Source organism: Cryptomeria japonica, chromosome 1 (genome assembly GCF_030272615.1).
Source record: "Cryptomeria japonica chromosome 1, Sugi_1.0, whole genome shotgun sequence".
NCBI classification, from domain to species: Eukaryota; Viridiplantae; Streptophyta; class Pinopsida; order Cupressales; family Cupressaceae; genus Cryptomeria; species Cryptomeria japonica.
In genome coordinates this window covers 454,816,092-454,838,272 of record NC_081405.1, presented here as the reverse complement: position 1 = coordinate 454,838,272, position 22,181 = coordinate 454,816,092, and the positions used below count along the sequence as shown (strand labels likewise).

Here is a 22,181-nt window from a genome sequence, read left to right as displayed (position 1 = left end):
AAGGTTAAATCCAGAATTAAGAGAAACAGAAACAAATGGCACAAAGACCATTTACTCATCTCTCCCACTACAAGAGGACAAAGGAAGATTTAAATATTGCGTTTTCGGATATATGAATGAATAAAACTCAAAGATTTTATGACAAACACATACACCTTTAAATTGAACAGGACAACATTGAAAGACGATTAAGATAACTCAAAGATTAGCCCCAATAAAAAAAAACACATTTAAACTCAAAGATTTAACATATATTTCTTTCTTTCTTCATATACATAATAAATGACTCAAAGACCGTGTTGCCTCTGCACAAAAATCATGTCTGAAAACAGAACATTCATTCCCTCTTTCCCCTCTTACAATAGAAAATCCAAAAATCCCCCCTCTTCTTTGATGTGAATTACTATAAAAAATAAAAAGCACTCTCCGAAAACTATTCCGTTTCTTGTAACCGTTTCTTGAAAATATTCTTGGTTACAAAATTATCTCCACTTTTGTCCTTTTTATCTTCCAGCATATAGTCCATTCAATAAGTAATTTGGTGACTTACTACAAAATACCTGATAATTGCATTCACTGTATCTATCACTGATGATATAATGTTTTATCAAAACATTGAATGCATAGGAATTTCAAAATCAATTGACGGGTGTCAATCTATGAGCAGTCCATCTGGGAAGCACCGGCATGAGGATTTTAGCCCCCAAATGAACACACTATGAAAAGGAGAATCTTCAGTATTCATACTCATTGCACTAAATCCCCTGTTCACATCTTATCTATATCATTTTCAGTGCGAAATTTGATGGTCTAACATTCATTACTTTATTCATGCATGTTTGACAGACAGATATTTTACCTTGAAATTCCATAAGAATGGATCTCTTAAACCGTGACATGGACATAAAAGCCACGATCATAGTCGTTTCTGCTTAATAAATGTGACAGAAGCTAAGTGACTAATTGGGCATTTGAGTGAATTCGGGTACTAAGTCACTGAACATTCACATTGCGGGTCGTGCTCATCATCGGTTTATGCTAGCATAAACACCTGAAGAATTGAAAATCCAATCAACATCTGCGACATCTAGGTTTCATCTTCTAAAAGAAGTTGGACCAATGCCTCGAGACCAGACATCATTTATACTCATCCACATTTCATTGTCGCTAATCTGGGTTGATCGTGCCTTTGCATATGTCGCTTTTATCTCCCAAGACCGAATCTCTACGTTTCTTCGCAACACATTAAACTGTCTGGGCTTTTCACCATTTGGACCGCTAGCATGTTTCTCCACCTTGTGCACATTTTGTCAAACATATCATATGCGATGTTTTTAGGTTTACATTTAGCATATATACCCATTCACTTAGTGATCGGGATCCCTGTTTTTGATTTGGCAGTGACAACCACTACCAATAAGTGGCTGCAATTATAACACCATCAGTGCTTGGAGATCAACAAAAATGTTGAGGAGCAATGTTTCGCTGCGTGTAATTCCTTTTGTAATTAAAATCTTGCGACTGCACCCTTTACTCACTAATATGCTTTGTAGTTCAACTTGAAATGTCCGTGTATCCTATTTGGGCACAGGACTACTACAGTTATTATATTCCCGTGACCTCTCAAGGCGAAACTTGGAGCAACCCTTTGTATATGTGTTTCCATTAAATGGATAAAAGACACTGGCTCAGTTTTTTAAATCGACGACATCCTCAAATCATAGAAAGCAAGCCGATAGCTTCTCACCACACATTCACATTTGACATAATGCTCGACAATTCCTTATCTGGCACTTTGCTATTGGTAAGTCGGGGAGTCGGGCATTTGGTACAAATTAAGCTTTCACCTACAGTCTTTAGTAGCATTACTGTCGGGGAGTCGACATTCTCCATAACTTCTGAACCAAACAGGATGTCGCTCTTCATAACGTAAGAACTGCATGGGTTGGGAGTTACCAGATTTTGAAAACCCGCATGGAGCGACAAGGAGGACACGACAGCCATCCCGGTCTCATCCTTTATGATGTCAGAGCCTTGCACTCAGCAAGACTTGATCCCTGGTGGGCTCATTTGGAGCCATTCAATTTCACCAGTAGACCAAGGGACCATTGACACGAGGGCTATTTTTTAACTTTAAATTCAAATTTAAAATTGAAACTAACAAGTAGAAATGAATGCTAGTGACTATGATATGGGGATTATTGTACTATGAGGAAGACAATGGGTTATCATTGTGTCGGGTGAAAATTTTGTAAACTCGGAGAGGTTTACAAAATGTGGATTTCACCACAATGTGTAAGACAATACCTCTCAGAAGGCAAGATATGGTCTCTCCTATTTATGAAGGAAGGCTCCCCCTTTCTACTGCAATCTCTGTCTATTCTTAATCTACCTGCTAACTTTACACTATTTTCAAGATGATACAATAAATTAGTTCTCTTTTTTATAACAAGTATTTCTCCAATTCTCTATTTAGAACATAGCAACAAAACAATTCTAACTTGCAGTAATCTTAAAAATCTATGCTAAATGGAAGCAAAGTGTGCATGAAAGTGCAAAGTCTTATGTTGCTTCCTTTTCCAAATATGATTTAAGGGATGGTCATTTTGTATACAAAAGAGCTCAAAGTCAAGTCTTATCAACCACTATAACCCAAATATCGATATATTGTAAGCACAAAGTCTCCCAAATATATCACAAAGATTTCTACTCTAACAAGATAACTCAACAAAGCACAAAGACTTCACTTTATTATCCACTTAATACAAAAAAAAATGGCAAGATACCATAACACAAAGTCTACGATATTTTACTTTAATCTCTTTCAACTCAAATACGTGTCACAAAGCAAGATATAATCTCAAAGAAAGTAGAAAGAATGACATAAGAATATTCCCTCACACAATAAATTAGTCCCAAGGCAAAGATCGGACGCAACTTCTTTTCTTCTTTGATTAAACTGTTTGAATACACTACAAGCTCAAAGTCTTAGATAGTTTTTCAATTCTACAAAGTTTCGACGTATTAGCCAAAAGATGGAAAAAGATCGTTATGCCAATAAGATCCCTCATGTATATAGAAGAGGGATGATCCACAAAAAATAGAAAAAGTTACAACTAATTGTAACTAAGTCAAAAGTAGAGACCTATTTGACTTAGGACACATGCAATCCTACATGTGTAAGTGCATATATGAAATGACACCTAAGGTGTTGATTGGAATTACAAAATGCCACTAAGAAAGCATAAAATAATCTAAGCATCTTTATTTTCACGTTGATCCCATTCTTGGAAATATTCAAACTTTTGTAAAACATTTTTTATTTGAGCTTCATCAGGTCCTTGAGTATGACTGGTGATGACCTTGACCCGTACAAGAGAATCTCCCAAATCAACACAATATTTCTTATGTTTCTTCAAGAGAGAATCCAAAAAATTCAAACTGAATTGAAGATCAACCAACTTATCAATAGAGAACAAAGAGAAGTCCTCTCTCTCAATTCAATGATTAGAAACAAACTAAATTATTTGATGATTTCATCATCATCAAGAACTCTTTGGTTTCATCTAAGAAACTGCAAGGAATTTTTGATACTTTGTCAACAATCTCTTTCTTTCTATCTAGACATTCCTTCTAAGACTTTCTTAGTTCTTTGATAAGCCGCTCCAGAGTATTCATTTGATGCTCTAATGCTTCTTGTTGTTTTACATACATATCTCGAGAAGGGATGACACCATTTTTCGCAAGAACGTCTAAGTATAAATCTTCAAGTTTTAACCATGCATCAAAGTCCTTCTCCTGTGCTTCCAACTCTTGAGAAAAGAGTTCTATAGTGTTATCCACCTCAATCTTCACAGTATCAAGATTCTTAACTATGGTGGCAGCTAAACTCAAGAGTCGTGTCCCTTGACTAAGAATTCTATCCATCCATTCACCCACTGCTCTGTTTCATGAAGCTGCTTGTTCTACTCTCTTCATGGCCAATTCATCCAGTGATGAAGTCATTGGTTCAATTACTTCAGAGGACTTGGTCATTTTGATTAGAATGGTTGTGAATTGTTCAACCTATGCCTTAAGCTTATCTTTCTTGATTTTATCCTCATCATATCTATCAATGAGAGCATCTAATGTTGTTTGAATATCTCCTTTAACAGAGTCATGAGTTTGTTTGCCCAAACCAACCCTGCTAATAGTATAATCTGAGTCCTGAACTTGATCAATGTCCTTATCAGCCATAGGAATGGCAATCTTTGCATATTTTTTCTTAGTTTTGTCTATCTTTATCCTTGACAATGTCTTGTCTTTCTTGGTAGTCTTAAGCTTGGTGGAGATGAGCTAAATTGAAATCAAAATCATCTGGAGAAACAACTTGTTTCTTCCTTTTAAGAGCATTGGAAAATAACTATGGTGGTAAGGAAGAATCATCATCAACACCTGTGACTAAAGCTTGAGAGGGATCTATTTTCTCTTAAGTAGTAGCCATAATAGGTGAAGTTGTAGTAACAATGATGGGATGATTTTCAAGAGATGACTCATTATGTCTAGGACCAGTCTTTGTCATGAATTTATCAAAATCATTCAACATGGTGGTTGACACTTCAGATAGATTTGGAAAGGAAGAGAAAACATTCTCAATATTATCATGTGGGGTATCTAAAGTAGACTCACTAGTGCTAGTGGAAGAAATATGAACAATTGTACTAGGAGTAACACAAGAGATAGTAGATCCAAAAAGTTTTGATTCAACAGTAGAAACGGGAGCATGAACCATAGTTGAGGAAGAAAGAGATAATTGTGGAAGGGATTCATGGGACTTAACTGACTGAGAAGTCTTAGAAGATTGTGGTAATCCCTCTTCACCATATTCCTCATCATGTTCTTCATTGCCCTCCTCCTCTCCTTCAAGTTGATCCACATCAATAGGCTCCAGATCAAGAGGTCCATCATCCAAATGCTCACCTTGTACTTTTGACTCTTTCGCCTCCTGAACACTTGAAATGGATGGTTCTCCTTGGACTTTTCCTTTGTTAGCCCCAACTGTGAATTTCAACCTTGGAACCTTCTGGGAGTTGCAGGATCTTGTTTATTCTTTGTTCTAATCTCTGACATTTTACCAACAGGTCCGACAATGTCATCATCAGAACCAGTAGAGAAAGGATTCAACTGAATTCCCTTGCTAGAAAGCCAAACATTAGTATTTGCAAGAATACTTTGGAATCTATCATTGATGGATGTTGCCTCTTTCTATGACCATTGAATGAGTGGCAAGGGTGTTGAAGAAACTTTCTTTTCTACATAGGTAAGATCTAGAAAATTAACATCATCTTCAAGATTATATGTGATATCAGCAAGGTCAAGCTCACAAATCTGCTCCACTGTGAGCCGGAAATAATCAAGTTTCTTGACATTGTGCTCTATCCTACAATCAATCTAGATATCTTCATTGCGGTGTACATGGATAGATGCTTTCTTCAATTTATTCCTCATTCCTCTATAATCAAAGTCTCGCCTTGTCTTGAAGAAATTCATAGTTACTCTTCCCATTTCTTATTCCATTGTCCTTGCCTTGAAGATTGAGTTGATGGAGTATCTACCAATAGTTAATGAGAACTTCAAACTTGGCTTATGTGAACTGAATTGTGCCTCATGTACTGCCACTATTTGGCGAGCCAATTTCATCAAGATAATTTTATCTGATGGATACCTTGGGAGCATAAAAGGTTCACCATTAAAGAATCCCACCCTGAGATAGGTGAATGTAGGGAATTGTAGGAACAAACGCCCATACTCGTTCACTACTTCCCTTGCATGATCTGACACTCTTTTGTTGTATAAATCTTTGTTAAGCATGCATATGTGATAGCCAAAGAATGCATCATTCTGTTGGAATCCAATAACACTGAAAGGGGGGGTGAATCAGTGTTATACCATATGAATTAATTTTAGCCTTATTAAAACATGCATACACCAACCGGTATACTGGTACATACAGAATTAATTTTAGCCAATCACATAAATGAGAATCATAACACACATAATTATACATGGAAAACCTCAAAGAGGAAAAACCACGGTGGGATTTGTGACCCACAATATCAATCCACTGGCCATATGAAGAGATATTACAAAATATAAGGAGCCTGCACTTGCAGGAAGGCTTACAGCCTAGAGCACACTGCTCAATCACAAATAGAGCCTCACTGACTACATATAAATCCAGACTACAATCCAGAGAATTGTTAAACTACTAAGATAGAATCTTCTATGCCAGAATACAGTTCCGGTTTAAGCTCTATCTGTTCTGGTCTGAAACCCTAAACCCTTTACCGGAATAACCTTTACATAAATATCCTCACATACATAATCTCTCTGATATATTTCACATTATATCACATTCACGTATCCATCACCATATCTATATCAAAATGATCTAATCCAACTAACCTATATATCTTATACAACTTATCATGCCTTATGTCGGCTTACAAAGATAATTACAATATCAAATTGCATGTCGGCTAGATAACATAAATGCATGAATATCAAAAACAATTGTCGATGTCGGATCCAAGAGATGTCGGCCTCCAATATCGATAACCATATTCTAAACCATGTCGGCCTGCATTGCCGGTAACCAAAGAAATCCTTTTGTCCTGTCGGTGCTGGTACCGGTGTAGTGTCTGTGAAGTGCCTGTCGGTACACAACTGAACCAAAACATGAAGCTGAAACAAAATACCATGTTGCCATCAATGACAACATAGTGAAACCAACCAATTGAGTGTCAATTGCCAACACATTCACCCTTCGAAAATGATGAAAATTGTTCTTCAATACCAACTGGGAATAGTATTCATACACAACAACTTGCCTTATGTCTCCTAGTGTAGACAAACCTAGGAAATGCCTCATAGAAGTTGTTGCGTACACCAAATAAGATGTCATGTAAAACTTGAGGGTAGTTGGTACCTTAGTGAGTTTCTCACATATGGCATCACTTATTTGCTTGCCCCAAAATATCTTCTCTGTATTTTGTCTGCTAACATGGATGTAGTGATGCATCCATTCATAATAGGTATTTGAAGTAGGAAGGCCTTTTACCCTGCTCAGGAGAGTAACGAATTCATTGACCTCTTCAATGAAATCACTTCTAGGAAAGGTTTTCATCCACCTGACAATTGTAGATCTTGAGATCTTTAACCAATTGTCATTCATATTCTTTCTACCATAGTAAGTTTGTGCTAACTGCATGGTGATATTAGAATACTTTTCAATGTTCAGACACTTGAAGATAGTGTCAAAGAAGTCTTCATCAAGCCTAATTAGTTTCTTGCCACTTGTATCCTTCACGCTCCTGCTAACAGGATCAAAAAGATTTGCAATTGTCATAACAAATTCAAGATCCTGAGCAAACATTGGGAATGTTGAGACCAAATGAATACCATTATTGATGGTAGGCTTCATCTTATAGTATGAGGGTGGCTGCTCAATCCTCTTGAGAAACTTTTCCAAGTCTACATGACCTATTTTAGTATCCTTTATATGATCAATATTGGAAGACAATGACAAGAATGGGAAGACTGGATGCAGATCTTGCTTCTTGAACTTCATAGTCTTGCTTGGAGATGGTTCTATCATCTGGGCAAAAAAGGCATTGTAGCATAGAGAAATCATAAGTACTTGAGAAGAGCAATCATCAACCATCTTGATCATTTTGAACCAAACAGGATCATGCAAGTGTCGCATTTAGTGACATTAAGGTTATAAAAACCCTCATTACATCATGGTAGAACAAATCGAAATCGAGTCCACTAATCCTATTTACACGTGTGTGTGCAATTGGTGTAATTCGGGCTCATAGGCCCGAATTATACTTAAGGTTAAGTGTGGCTTAAAGGTGTAGTTCGAGTTCGTAGACCCAAACTACACTTATAATAATGGCTAGGTGTAGTTCAGGTCTATGGACCCAAACTACATGACCTATTTTAGTATCCCAGACAATGACGAGAATGGGAAGACTAGATGCAGATCTTGCTTCTTGAACTTCATAGTCTTGCTTGGAGATGGTTCTATCATCTGGGCAAAAAAGGCATTGTAGCATAGAGAAATCATAAGTACTTGAGAAGAGCAATCATCAACCATCTTGATCATTTTGAACCAAATAGAATCATGCAAGTGTCGCATTTAGTGACATTAAGGTTACAAAAACCCTCATTACAACATGGTAGAACAAATGGAAATCGAGTCGACTAACCCTATTTACACATGTGTGTGCAATTGGTGTAATTTGGGCTCATAGGCCCGAATTATACTTAAGGTTAAGTGTGGCTTAAAGGTGTAGTTTGAGTTTGTAGACCCAAACTACACTTAAAATAATGGCTAGGTGTAGTTCAGGTCTATGGACCCGAATTGCACCTGAGAAAACATGTTATTGGTGTAGTTCAGACTCATAGACCTGAACTACACTTAAAAAGTGCATAAGGTAAAACCAATGTAGGGCGGACCTATAGGCTCGCCATACACCAAAAAGTGTAATGGTAAAATAGGTGTAGAATGGGCCTATAGGTCCACCATAAACCAAAGGCTAGATCCATGATGTAGGTTGGGCATATAGGCCTGCCATACACCAAAAAGGAAGAGTCAAGGAATGGTGAGCTTTGGGTTGTAAACCTGGACACCACCATTAGTTGGTGTGGTTGGGGTTTACAAACCCAAACCCCACCTTTGGTTCACACGAGATAAAAGGCATTGATTGGGTTTACAGACCCAAGAAACACCATGTATATGATGTACCAGCCCGAACAACACCAAAAGTGGGAATTGCTAAGGCATGCAATTATAACGCCGTGTACCACCATACACTGGTGTGATTTGGATTCTCCAACCCAAATACCACCCAAAATGGGTAAAATCGAAAGAGGATGATGCATTTGGTTATCATAAAATCCAAAAACTATTACAAGGAAAAACAATACAGCTACAGTTTTTAAACCCAAACGCACCAAAAATGAAATAGATTTGAAATGGGAAAAGCAAAACCATAGAAGATAAATAAGAAAAGAACTCACCGGCAAAGAGGGAGATATCTTGCAAATTTGAAGGAGAAAATGTGTTATACAAAGTCGCCTTAGAGCCAAAATGATAAGCCAAAAAGATTAAAAACAAGATAAAATGACTCCTAATAGAATTACAAAAAGGGGGCATTAATATCACTCAGTATCATTAATAGGTGCAAGTCAGGTTTATAAACTCAATTTGCACTTATTATTATGACAAGGTGCATTTCGGGTTCACAAACCCAACTTGCACGTAGAGTCCAAAATGGTGTAAATCGGGTCTACGACACCTAGAACTCAAAAAGGAAGATAACTTGGAATGCAAAACAACAACCACGTACAAGATGACAAAGTCATCTCGAACAACAATTGAACCACAAATGGGCCAAAAAATTGTAGGGTTACCCCAATTTTCAACATGTCCAAATTGGGGATAACACATTGTTAATTCTTCCATAGATTAGTCCTTAAATACTGCATGTATGATAGATTTGCTACAATAATTCTACTCATTCGTCAAATAGAAATGAGTTGTAACCAACAAATTAATAAAAATGTTGTCCATGCCACCCTACTTTTAACCATTAGCACTTGTTTTTAGTTGGAATCCTTCTCCAAAGAAGTGTATATGAAGTTGTATGAGCAAGATGACTATTTTGGGAAGATATACAGGCAAGCTATAAGGGGGAAGGTTGTTGAATTTGAACTAAACTACAACTATTATTTCTAATAAGGATTGTGCTACAAATTAGGCATGTTTGATCCCAAGAAAGCGTTGTTTTTCTTCTTAAGATGGGCTCAAACTTTTAAGGTAGATAGTTACTTTAGAGTTGCCAAGACTTTGGAAAATATTTGAAGGTGTGTATTGATCATACATGCAATTTTTTGTCTCAAAATTCATTCATGGGTGCAAGTTGTGTAGCATAACCCAAATAAAAGGAAGTTAGGGTTGCATCAACCATTACCAATACCTTCACAGCCATATTAGAGCATCTCCATGGATTTTGTGGGAGGATTACCCATATCAAGAAGAGGGAATTGTTCTCTCTTTGTATTAGTGGAGTGTTTTAACAAGTTGTGTACTCATTTTATGCAAGAAGACTCTTAAATGAAGTGATACAATTGAGTTGTTATTTTCTTGTGTGTGGGTCTACTTTAGTTTACCTATAAATATTATATTAGATCAAGATATAATTTTTTGGGGAAACTTTGGTGTTCTTTGTGGAAAAAGATGGATACCTAATTGAAGAGATCAACTAATTTTCATTCCTAAACACATGACGAAATAAAGTTGGTGAACCAAACACTTGTACAACTCTTAAGAGGGTATACTATAAAGCATACTAAGTCGTGGAATGTGAAAATGTATTGAGTACCTATAACCTAGTCCTTTGGACGTTGCCTTGGGATGGCCACATTAGGATAAAGAATTAGATATAAATTGAACAAGCTAAAAAGTTCATCGAAATAATTTGACAAACCAATCTCCATGTTCAAAAGTTGAGTCACAAGCTAGGTATGAAAAGAGTTATGACCCACATCAAATTGAGCATAAATTTCAAGCTGAGTCTAAGTTTGGTTGCATCTAGGTAAATATAGGCTCAAAGGGTGAGCAAGGAAGCTTCATCTCTTAAAATATGGAATTTTCATTATTTAGAACAAGTGGGTGAGAACGCTTTTAACCTTAAATTGTCTCCATTTATAAAGATGTAATAAATGGTGAACGTTGAGAATCTACAATTCTTTGAACCTTTGATACTAGATGAGGAAGTTGTGTTGCCTCCACAATTGTTTGAGCCCTTGATATTAGATGAGGATGTTGCGTTGCCCCACTATTGATGATCTTGCTCCACACATTCAAAAGGAGTAAAGGAATTGTAAGCGTGTACGTTAGATGGCTGGTTGGACTAAAGGGGTAATTGACAAGGACAGTTAAATGATATTCAATAGAGGATGTGGAGAAGAAATTTCATCGATTTTGATGAATTCCTAACATTTTGGGGACCAAAAGCCTCCTAACTTGGGAGATGTGATCCATAAATTAAATCTAAATGAATGATCAAAAGGTCGATTATCATCACTTTTGCCAATAAAATGTCAAGGGACTCTATAGAGATTTAGATTACTTTCATGTTGGAGATTACCTTGGGCTGATTTGTAGCAACTCATGTAAGTCAAATAATAGTTGTGTCCCTAGAAGAATGGGGCAGGCTATAGAATGAAGTTTTCATGATGTTGCAAGCATATTGTAGGTGTGGAACTTAACTGTTCATGTTTCCACGAGAGTTGTAGAAGGCACTAAAGACATTGATCATACTTGTAACACTGATATAAGTGGCATGAGGTGTTTGAAGCTCACTCTTATGAGATTTTTTATCTTTTAAAGGTCTCTCTAGGTTTATCCCTATGTTAGTATTATCTTCATATTTATCATTTGTTGTTTGTCATCTTTTAACAATTTTCGCACTATATTACTTAAGTCCTTTGAACAACACTAAATTATTTAATCATTACGATACATTTTTAGTCATATTTATTAAGATAATAGAGATGAAATATGTAGCTATAAAACTAAGTGGAATCTCCATACATGTTTATTATTACAAGTAAATTGTGCAAGCTACCTTCCAAAATCAAGTGTAATGTAATGTGCCCAATAAAATTATTAATAGAAGTGGAAAGACTATAGAAAAGGGAGATCTAGAGACAGTAGGAGGGTTATGAAATAACTCTATCAAATGAGATAACTAATGTAGTCAAACTCCAATTTACATACTCCAATGGTATATGACAAATCAGTAAAAAAAACAATTCTAGATGAAATACACGCAATAGCCATATACCTAAGCGGACATAAGTAAGGAGCTGATATAAAATGAACCTAAGGGCAAGTACACAAAAGAATAACCAGTATCTAAAATGATATGTCATGATTAAGTCACGGAGATAAGTGTTTCTATTCTGGTTCCAAAACGGCAGTACGGATTGACTAACACGTGTTAGTCGTGTGTTTTACACCGTTGATTTTGTAATAAACGACTGCGATTGACTAACACATTGCTATCACGCTGTATGAAACGTCCGTTTTGGAGCCAGAATAGCCGCGGCCGTTCCAGTCGCAGTTTTCCAAAGCTGAGTGAAGACTAGACATCCCTTCATTTATGTTCTGGTAATCAAGAATATACCCACAAAACTAAATGATATTAATCTGGTTAAATTTGTGTCTACACCACAAATAAGTCACAAAGATAGGTGTTTCAGTCGCGGTTTTCCAAAAGCTAAGTGAGGACTACACATCCCTTCATTCATGTTCTGGTAGTTAAGAGAATACTCACAGAGCTAAACGATATCGATCGGACATAAAAATATCCTTAACAAGTAAAGGAACACCTCCTGTGATGCTTAACATACTCACAAATATATATATATGGATGCATGCCCGATATAAGATGCTCTTCTAAAATAAAGATTGAAATCGACAAAGATGCAAGAAATCACAATCTTTATCTGTCATGAGACAGTTATCTGATATCCATACGAAAATGAAGCTTTCTTACAAAAACCAATTTAAAGCTATTTTTATGGTTACAATGACGTCCTTATTAATCCTAGAGAACTTATAGCACATGAATTTGAAATATAACGGAGGACTTTAAAATTTGAAATTACTGAAGTAATGCCTGGGCCCTGTACAAATGTCCATAATCACAAATCTGGCTAGCAGAAATGAAAGAACAAAATGTAAATCAAACAGTTGTATATATTCCACATTAGCACGAAAATACAATATAGCATGTCTAGAATATAAAATTCTTTGTACTGTTTTCTGCTCTGTAGTAGCAACCAAGAATAGTTCTTCCCAGCTTCATCTTCATTTCTGCTACTAAATACTAAAATAGTGTTGAGTGCTTCGGGTATAGGCAACCAAATAATGCCACAAATACCTGTTTCAATGACAATTAAAAATACTGTCCAAAAGCATATCATACAATATCCTAACTTAAGGATAAACTTTTATGGCCAAACTAAGATACAAATTACAAAGAGAATGTATTTATAGGGGATGGACTAGACCTTACACACCAAACAGCAAGGATAATGCCATTAGTATAATTTGATTTGAATTTTTCACTCGGATTTCAATAGTATAATTTAAACAGAGAATTAAGGTTCTTCTTTTAGTCTCTTTCAAAATGAGTGTGAATTACTTGTTTTTTTGACAGAACCAATTTCAGGTTCCTAGCTTCAAGATCCTTCAGAAGAGCTGCAACTTGGAATGGAACTATGAAGTTCTTCAGGCCATTTGTCATCTGCAGAAACTGTTTCTTTAACTCTAAATGATTTACTGGACGCACATTTGGTGGATTTACTCTCATCTCTGTTCCCTTGATATTTCTGACTGTTACCAGATTTTCTCAATTTTATTGACTTAGTACTGAAGCCTTTCTTTGTTGGTGAAGAAACATACAGGAGCCGAGACATGACATACGTAAGAAGCTCCTCCTTGTGGGCAAATACAAAATCAAGATGAGCATAGTCAAACTCTCCATATGACACCTTGACTCCAGCATCTTTCATCATTTTGTAATGCTTCATCACCATGGAACGAGGTATGAGTTTATCCTTCAGGCCAGCAACCACATCAACAGGAATATCGATAAAGCCATAATTTGCCGCAAGGTCCAATGGGTGAGGCATTCCATAAGCCTCCATATTTGCAGATGAACTTCCAAAGTCATACATTTGAAATTTCTTTGCATGTCTCATCTGTGCTAAGTGCACTGCAACATAATAGGAAACTCCTGGCATATCATTCATATTATAGTGTGATGTACCTATCACCCCCACCCAATTTGAGCTATCCCCTCCAACAACATAACTGAATAGTGTCTGTACAAGCCCTCCAAGTGCAGGATAATTCTGAAAATCTCGAGCTAATTTGTTGAAAATCATACGGAAAAATTTAGTAGGTATATAGAGTCCTGGAATCAAGGGAGCTAAAACTGGAGCAAAAGCGGGAAAAATATATGAACAAAATTTTAAAATCAATGGTGCATCTTCATGGAATCCTGCAGGTGATAATAGAATTAATCTTGAAAGTCGATGGGGTTGTCCTTTTAGGCGCTTTGTTACTACATACATCGGCAATGCAGCGCCACCCAGACTATGTGAGACAGCACAAATTGTGTAAGGAAGGTCATCTCTTTTATTATAATGATCCAAGCCAATCTGCAAGTCACTTAGCTCAGACATCTTTATCTCGTGTATTTTTTCAATCATTGCAGGAATATCTTGAGTGCCATGTTCATTGATTGAATACTTCCAGTACCTGCAAGATACAAATATTCATTATATTTATCTATTGGGCTTAAATAAATCCCGACAGAGTACAATGCATCATAAAGTAGATAATGGAAAATGCATAGCAAAAAGCCATGAGATTAGTATTATGCAATTAGAAAACTTCTTGTTCTAGGCCATATTGATCTCAAGCCAAGTACAATATCAATGCAAACAAGGGTCCTCCTGACAGAATTTCCAAAAATCAAGAACATGAGGCTCAAAAACAGGTTTATTTATGTTTGTGATGAATAAACCTGGTTAATGGCACTGAAAAACTGGTCCAATTTTATTGCATGCAGGGACTACTCAAGGACATATCCAAACTGAGTCAATGAAGCAATAAAGAAACTCTTTTTCCAAATGTACCTAGATATATCATGTAGTAAAGCTGCAAAAACTAACAGTCCCTAACTGTTTTCATCAAATTATATAAAATTTTACAAATTATCTATATCTGAACCTGATGTTGCAGAGCTCTTCCACTTAAATCAAAGCATCCAACTGGTGAACTCTCTCCAAAAACTCTTTCACAACATATAAAACCAATATGTCCTAGGTATAAACACTGGTAACGAGCCTCAAGGAAAATTATACAGAAATTCATGAGCAATTTTCTCAACTACATGACTGATAGGATATAATATATCTGTAAATATCGTTAGTCTGAAAGGGCCATAGATGTGAATGGTCAGTAGAGTCATACTCTTAAATCCACCAATTACTTAACCTTCTCAAGTTCAGTGTGTACAGGACTTCGTCTGTGAATCAGCAATCTTTACCATGGAGGAGGTCGAAAATGATGATACTGATGAGGCAGTAGCATGTCAATCTCTGGTCTCATGATACAACTTAACATCCAAAGATCAAACCCTACTTGGTATCATTCCCCAAAGATATAATTCTTCAGACATATATCTATAGGCATAATTTTATACATCAAAAATATGCTGACAAATCAACATCTGAGTTGAATCATGACTTGTAAACAGTCCCAGGCAATGTAATGCGCATATTTAGAATATTAAGAACTGATCACTCAGCATCTGGCTATGGTAGATAAGATTGTAATGTGAGTATATACCAAGTTAAATGACAAATATAATCAGGATTATACTCATAATTATGATCTCTTTGGTTTTCTACAACTACATCCAGGCTTCTAGCAGATACCAGGAAAGGATACAAAACAGAGAAAAGCAAAATTTTCTCAGGAGCAATCGCTACATATTACAATATGTAACCATTAATGAGTCTCTTATAGCAAAACCAGTTAATAAGATCACTTTCAGCGTTAAATTCATTAACCATAGAGATATTATGTGTTTCTCATCCTGCCATTAGTTGGGTCTAGATGCAGCTTCATAATGTGCTTTTCATGGTTTCAAGCATCATATCTAGAAGTTCAAAGAAAGAGACAATATTCCATCCGTAAGGATTTTAATAGACTAAAAATTATTGAACTGTAGGTCCCTTGGAAAATTGAGGTGATGCTTAAGTAGTGATGGTGCCTCAAACCTTCATTGTAGTATTGTTCATTTGCTAGAATGTGATTTGTTTATTCACTTTAGTAGTGATGGTGCCTCAAACCTTCATTGTAGTATCATTCATATGCTAGAATGTGATATTGACTTGTAAACAATGGTATTATTACTTATGCTCTGTGTTACCTAGGGACGCGTCCCCGGGCCTAAATCCCCCATACCTGTCCCAGGGACATTTCGGGGAAGCAGGGATGGCCAGTGGATGCTCCCTCCCTCCCCTTGCCCCTCCCCAAAATTGCAAAAATTCAGGGAAAAGTTCCAGAAATTGGGGGACAGTAGTGATTTTCGAAGGGGACGTCCCCCCATCCCCCAAATGGTTGGGGACATCTATGACACCCCCTAACCATCCCCCTTTCCCAGCACATTTTTAAAATAAAAGACTCGAATGCTCTAAAAAAACATTTTTTAATTTTCTAATAGGTTTGTAAAACTGGATTTTCACTAATGACTGGTAAACATGTCTGAATCACTTCCAAAAGCACTTAAAAATAATGAGCAGCAGCCTGGTAATAAATTCCACAAACACTCAAAACTCGGTAGTGCATAAAAAAGTGGTTGCAGGTCTGCGATATTGGACTTTTCAGTTTCACTGATATGAAAGGTAAACAGGTCTGAATTGTAGCCAAAAGCACTCAGAAATATGAATAGCAGCTTGGTAATGAATTTCACAAACATCCAAAACTTGGTAGTGCATAAAGAAGTGGTTGTAGGCCATAACAATAATGGAATAATATCAAAATATCCTCCAACCAGAAAGAAACAATGAACTAAATGCAAACAAGCGCTGGCATATTGACAATGAATTTTCATTTATGAATGCATATTGAGTATTGACAATGAATTATAAGTATGAATGCATATTGAGTATTGACAATGAATTTTGGACACAAATGTGGTATGTTAAGGTTCTATAATGTACATATACATGCTTTATCCATGTTTTCATATGAATATAATGTATATATCATAGTTCCAGGACTTGCCTGGACTCGCCAGAACTCGGTGAGTTCAAGGCCGGGTGACCCTAGGCGAGTCCCTAGGGGCCCAGACCCAAGCTTGCCGAGTCCTAGGCAAGTCCAGCCGAGTCCTGGTCACTCAGTGACTCGGCTCGGACCCAGTGAGTCCCGATGTCTGGACTCAGCCGACGACAGTCTTCTAAAAAGCAAAATAAAAAACATTTTAAAACATGTTTTAAGTTACTTTTTTTTTCATTTATATTTCATTCTAAGTTGTAAAATTCATCTCATTTCATTCTATTGTAAAAATAGAGTTGTGAGGAAAAATAAGAGTGCATAGTAGGGTAACCAGCGAGGAGTAAAATCTTCAACAAATCACATTGGGGCAGTGTAATACTTGCATTTGGTGCATCAAGAGCTTGTTAGAGAGGTTTAGAAAGAGGTTGCATTTCATTTCAACCTTGTTATAAGAGGTAAGATTGAAATTTTTTGGTTTTTTTGGTGTTTTATAAGCAAAATTTACATTGTTTTTTTTGTTTAAACATTTGTATTCATTTCTTTCAAAAAAAATGTACATTGTAAGGTTTGCTGATTTCTTTAAGTTTTGAAAAAAAAAACAATCTACATGGTAGGGTTTGCTGATTTCTTTTAAAGAAAATGAATACAAATTCTATTAGATTGTTTTTTGTTTCAAAACATTGCTATTACATTTTTTTTTTGTATTAATTTATAAATTAACAATGCACTAATATTCATTTTTTTTGTAATTGTGTCTTATTTCAACAACATGAAAAAAAAAATGTACATTGTAAGGTTTGCTGATTTCTTGAAGTTTTGGAAAAAAAAAAACAATCTACATGGTAGGGTTTGCTGATTTCTTAAAAAGAAAATGAATACAAATTCTATTACATTGTTTTTTGTTTCAAAAAATTGCTATTACATTTTTTTTTTGCATTAATTTATAATTTAAGAATGCACTAATATTCATTTTTTTTGAAATTGTGTCTTATTCCAGCAACCTTCAACTTTTGAAAACCATATTTTTCACAATGTCTAGTTCCACTCGCCCTCGTATCCAACTTGGAAACATGCTAAATATTTTTCCAGGCAAAAAAAGGGAGGCAAAATGTAAATATTGCAAAACAATCTTTCATGGAGGCATAAATAGATTGAAATACCACATTGCCAACATACGTGGCCATGATGCAAAGCCTTGCACACTAGCATGACCTGAGGCTATTAGTGAGTGCCAAGTGCAAATAGAGACATTTGAAGCTCACAAAGAAATAAAGAAGAGACAAAGAAAGGAGTTGGCTAACATTGGTTGTGTTGGAGAGGCGTCTTCCATGCCTCCATATCATCCTAGTGCGAGTGCTAGTGTTACCACTACTGCTTTCGTTGTTGGTAGTGCCAATGGTAGTGGGAGTGCAAGCATTGGTCCTAGAATTCGTAAATCTAGGATGGATTCATATTTTGAGCCACGCACTACTCCTAGTGCCCAACCTTCGCTTGAGAGCATGAGTTGGAACAAGGAGGTACACGATAAGGCTAAAGGTGCAATTGGGAGAATTTGGTACTATTGCAATATTCCATTCTTCGCAGCCAGGTAATTCCTTTTAGTTTTTATTTAATTGCTTTATGTTTTTAACTTTTTAATATTTACAGTTTGTTTTGTCTAATGATTTTTCATTGGGCATAGAGTTAGACATACTTATCTTATTTAATTTATTTGTGATAGGTCTCCTTATTGGCAGAGCATAGTTGATGCCATCGCTATTTGTGGGGCGGGGTTCAAAACCCATTCTGATTTTGAGTTAAGTGGCCAAATTTTGACAGATAAAGCCACATTAGAAGACCAGCAAGAGGTATGGAAGAAGAAGGGTTGCACCATCATGACTGAGGGTTGAAGCAATAGGAGAAACCGAACGCTCCTAAATTTTCTTGTTTCTTCTGCAAGTGATTGAATAACTTGAATTTGATTTAATGACTACTATTTTATTTTTAATTTAAGATTTGTTGAATGATCATTGATCATTGATTTTGCTTTGTTTTCAAATTTCAGGTGGCACCATGTTCCTGAAGTTCATTGATGCTTCTGCACATTCCAAAAATGCCACTTACCTATTTGAGGCTATAGATGAGGTCATATATGAAGTGGGTGAGGAGAATGTAGTACATGTGGTGGCCGATAATGCAGCAAATTATGTTGTTGCAGGTAAAATTTTGATGGAGAAGCATCCATCTATATTTTGGTCTCCATGTGCCACCCATTGCATTGACCTCATGTTGGAGAACATTGGTAAAATTGCATGGATCAGGACATGTGTAGAGAAGGAAAAAAATATTTGCAAATTTGTATACAATCATGCATGGGTCCTTAACCTAATGAGGCAATATACGGGGCAGATGGAGTTGGCTCGTCCAGAAATCACTAGATTTGCCACCAACTTCATCACATTGCAATCCTTGATTCGGAGTAAGGCAGCTTTGAGACGTATGTTTGTTGGTAAGGAGTGGACTTCCTCATCCTATGCTACGGCTATTGTTGGGGTTGATGTGGTAGATTGCATTTTTGATGAGCCAGGCTTTTGGACCCCTTGTGCTGAGGTTGTGAAGGTAAAATTTTTAAGCATTCTACATTATGTTTTAACTTTTAATTTTTATTCGTATTTTTCTTTTATTTGCTTATTTTCATTCACAATTTCACACTTAAGTTAACTGATATTAGATAATGTTTCACAATATTTGCAATTCGTTGAGCCCTTGGTAGTTATCCTACACGTTGTTGATGGGGAGAAGCCCACAATGGGCTACATATACGAGGGCATGAATAGGGCCAGGGAGGGCATCAGATATGCCTATGGAGGGGATGAGAGTAAGTATCATCCCATTTGGCCCATTTGGGATATCATTGATAGGAGATGGCAGGTCCATCTTCACAAGCCCCTCAGTGCAGCTTCTTATTACCTCAATCTGACATTCCATTTCCACCCTGATTTCAAGGCGGATGAGGAGGTTCTTAGTGGGCTCTACTTAGTGATAGAGCGAATGTCGCCTGATCATAGCAGCATTATAATCCAATAGCTAGAGGCCTTTTCTAATGCAAAAGGGGAGGTCTTCTCTTGTCAATTATGCAAAGAAATAACTTTTAAGAGCATAATTTTAATTATATATTATTCAATTTATTATTAATTATTAAATGAGGTTGATTTTTTTTCCTTTTTCTCATCTCAGATAGATGGCGGCAGATGTTTGGTCCTAAAACACCAAATCTTCAGCGGATAGCCATTCGTATTTTGGGCCAACCATGCAGTGCTTCCCGTTGTGAGCGCAATTGGAGTATGTTTGAGCACATACACTCCAAGAGGCGCAATAGACTGTCTGTGGAGAGGTTGAATGATTTAGTCTTTGTTCATTACAAACTCCATCTTAGACAAAGACAGGTTATGGAACATGACACCACCCCAATCACGCTAGAGGAGGTTGATCACGAATTTGAGTGGATCAGTGAGGCTACAAATCTTGTCTTTAGTGATGAGGACTTCGATTGGATCGACTAGGTAGATAGAGAGGCTAAGGTTGTAGCCATGGCAGAGGAGGAGGTTAGAGCACGAGCAGAGTCAGAGCCAATGCCAAAGCCGGACACAAACACAACTGATGTTGGTGAGGGTGGAATGGAGTCACGAGCAGAGAGTATGGCTGCTGAATCATCCAGAACCTACCTTAGATGCCTTCGTAGGAAGGATCCGAGCTCCTTTGAGCCATAGACTTGTAGTTGTTTTGATATTTGTGTGGAACATTTGATGTCATGGATTTCATATTCCATGAGTTTTGTAATATTTTTACATTTGACACTATTTATATATCTATGTTTGCTATTTCCTTCAGCTACAATTTGCGTTTATACTAATGTGATCGGTGTTTACTTGTGTATGTGATCAAATTAGCTTCTATTTGATGATGTTATTGTGTATTTAAGGTTTATTTAATAAAGGATGCATGAAACAAGTTTTAAATCCTTAAAAATCTCTAAATTTCTTAGGTTTTTCACTTTGCCTAGTCTTGCCGAGTCCTGGCCGAGCATTTTTGCTAAGTCCAAAGTCCCGAGTCAGGTCACTCTTGCCGAGTCCAAGTCTCGTTTCTATGGTATATATACATGCTTTATCTATTTTTCATATAAACATTTAAAACTTCCCTATATATTTTAAATTTTCCCTATATTTTATATAGTCGTTCCCTTTGTCATCCCCCCGTCGTCCCCAAAATTGGCAAAACAAAAATTTCCATCCCCTGTCGTCCCCGTCTCGAAAACTCAGGATAACATAGCCAAAAACTGATTTACAGGTAGTGAGTGTTCCTCCCAAGTTTTGCTATATATGAAGATGTCATAAAAAATACTTGAACAAATTTCCATAGAAATAGCCTAATGATAGAGTAAATCAAACTTTGAAATGTCGATGTTGCATTTGTGAGACCAAAAGGCATTACCAAAGTTCATAGTGGAACTCTTAGGCTCAAAAAGTTATTTACGTACACCATCATCTCTAATTTTAATTTGATGGTAACAAAAACAAAGATCAAGTTTCATAACATAAACAACACCATTAAGCTCATCCAATAAATTCATCAATAACTAGAATAGTAAACTTATCTTTTATGGTGTACTTGTTGGAGTTCTTTGTAATCATGACACACCCTCTAAGTATCATCTTTCTTGCACACATTACCATGAGAGAAATAAGCACTTTGACTATGCCTAACAATACCTACACTTTGATTGTGCCAAATAATACCTACCTCTTAATGTCTATATCTTCTTGACGTCACTTTGGTGTACATAAAAATATTTTTAGAGCCTAATGTTGGATGATTGGCTCCCTAGTACTAGTTGAATGGTATGATCATGATCTCTTTTAGGAGGCAATCCTTTGGCATCTCTCCAAAAACTATTGAATTCTTATCTACAACAATTTGTAGATATAGTGGTGTAGAGGCCTTTGATAGATATGCTTATAATGAAAATAGTTTAGCAACAAACTCATCTAACCCCTTGTTTAAGCATCTTTTGAATTTTATGAGAGCTTACCATCTCTAGAGACTTTGCATCTAACCCTCTCAATTTAATTGTCCTTTCTTCTAACTGAAAGTGCATTAATAACTCTTATAAGTTCATCTCAATTGTCCCCAATGAAGTAAAGCCATTGTACTCCTAAAACAATATATGTTGCACCCATGGAGATGGCAAACATTAGGCAATCACTACAATAATCTCCCATGGAAAATTTTT

At 36.4% G+C, this 22,181-nt stretch overlaps 1 protein-coding gene across 1 annotated transcript in view; it reads right to left on the bottom strand.

The window, feature by feature from the left end:
* Positions 1–12,796: 12,796 nt before the first annotated feature.
* The window catches only part of LOC131064456 (uncharacterized), a 32,201-nt gene continuing 22,816 nt past the window's right edge, over positions 12,797–22,181 (bottom strand). The window contains exon 9 of the mRNA XM_057998607.2: positions 12,797–14,383. Within this exon, the coding sequence (XP_057854590.1) occupies positions 13,300–14,383 (1,084 nt within the window). The 3' untranslated portion in view covers positions 12,797–13,299. The remainder of the gene's footprint in view (positions 14,384–22,181) is intronic.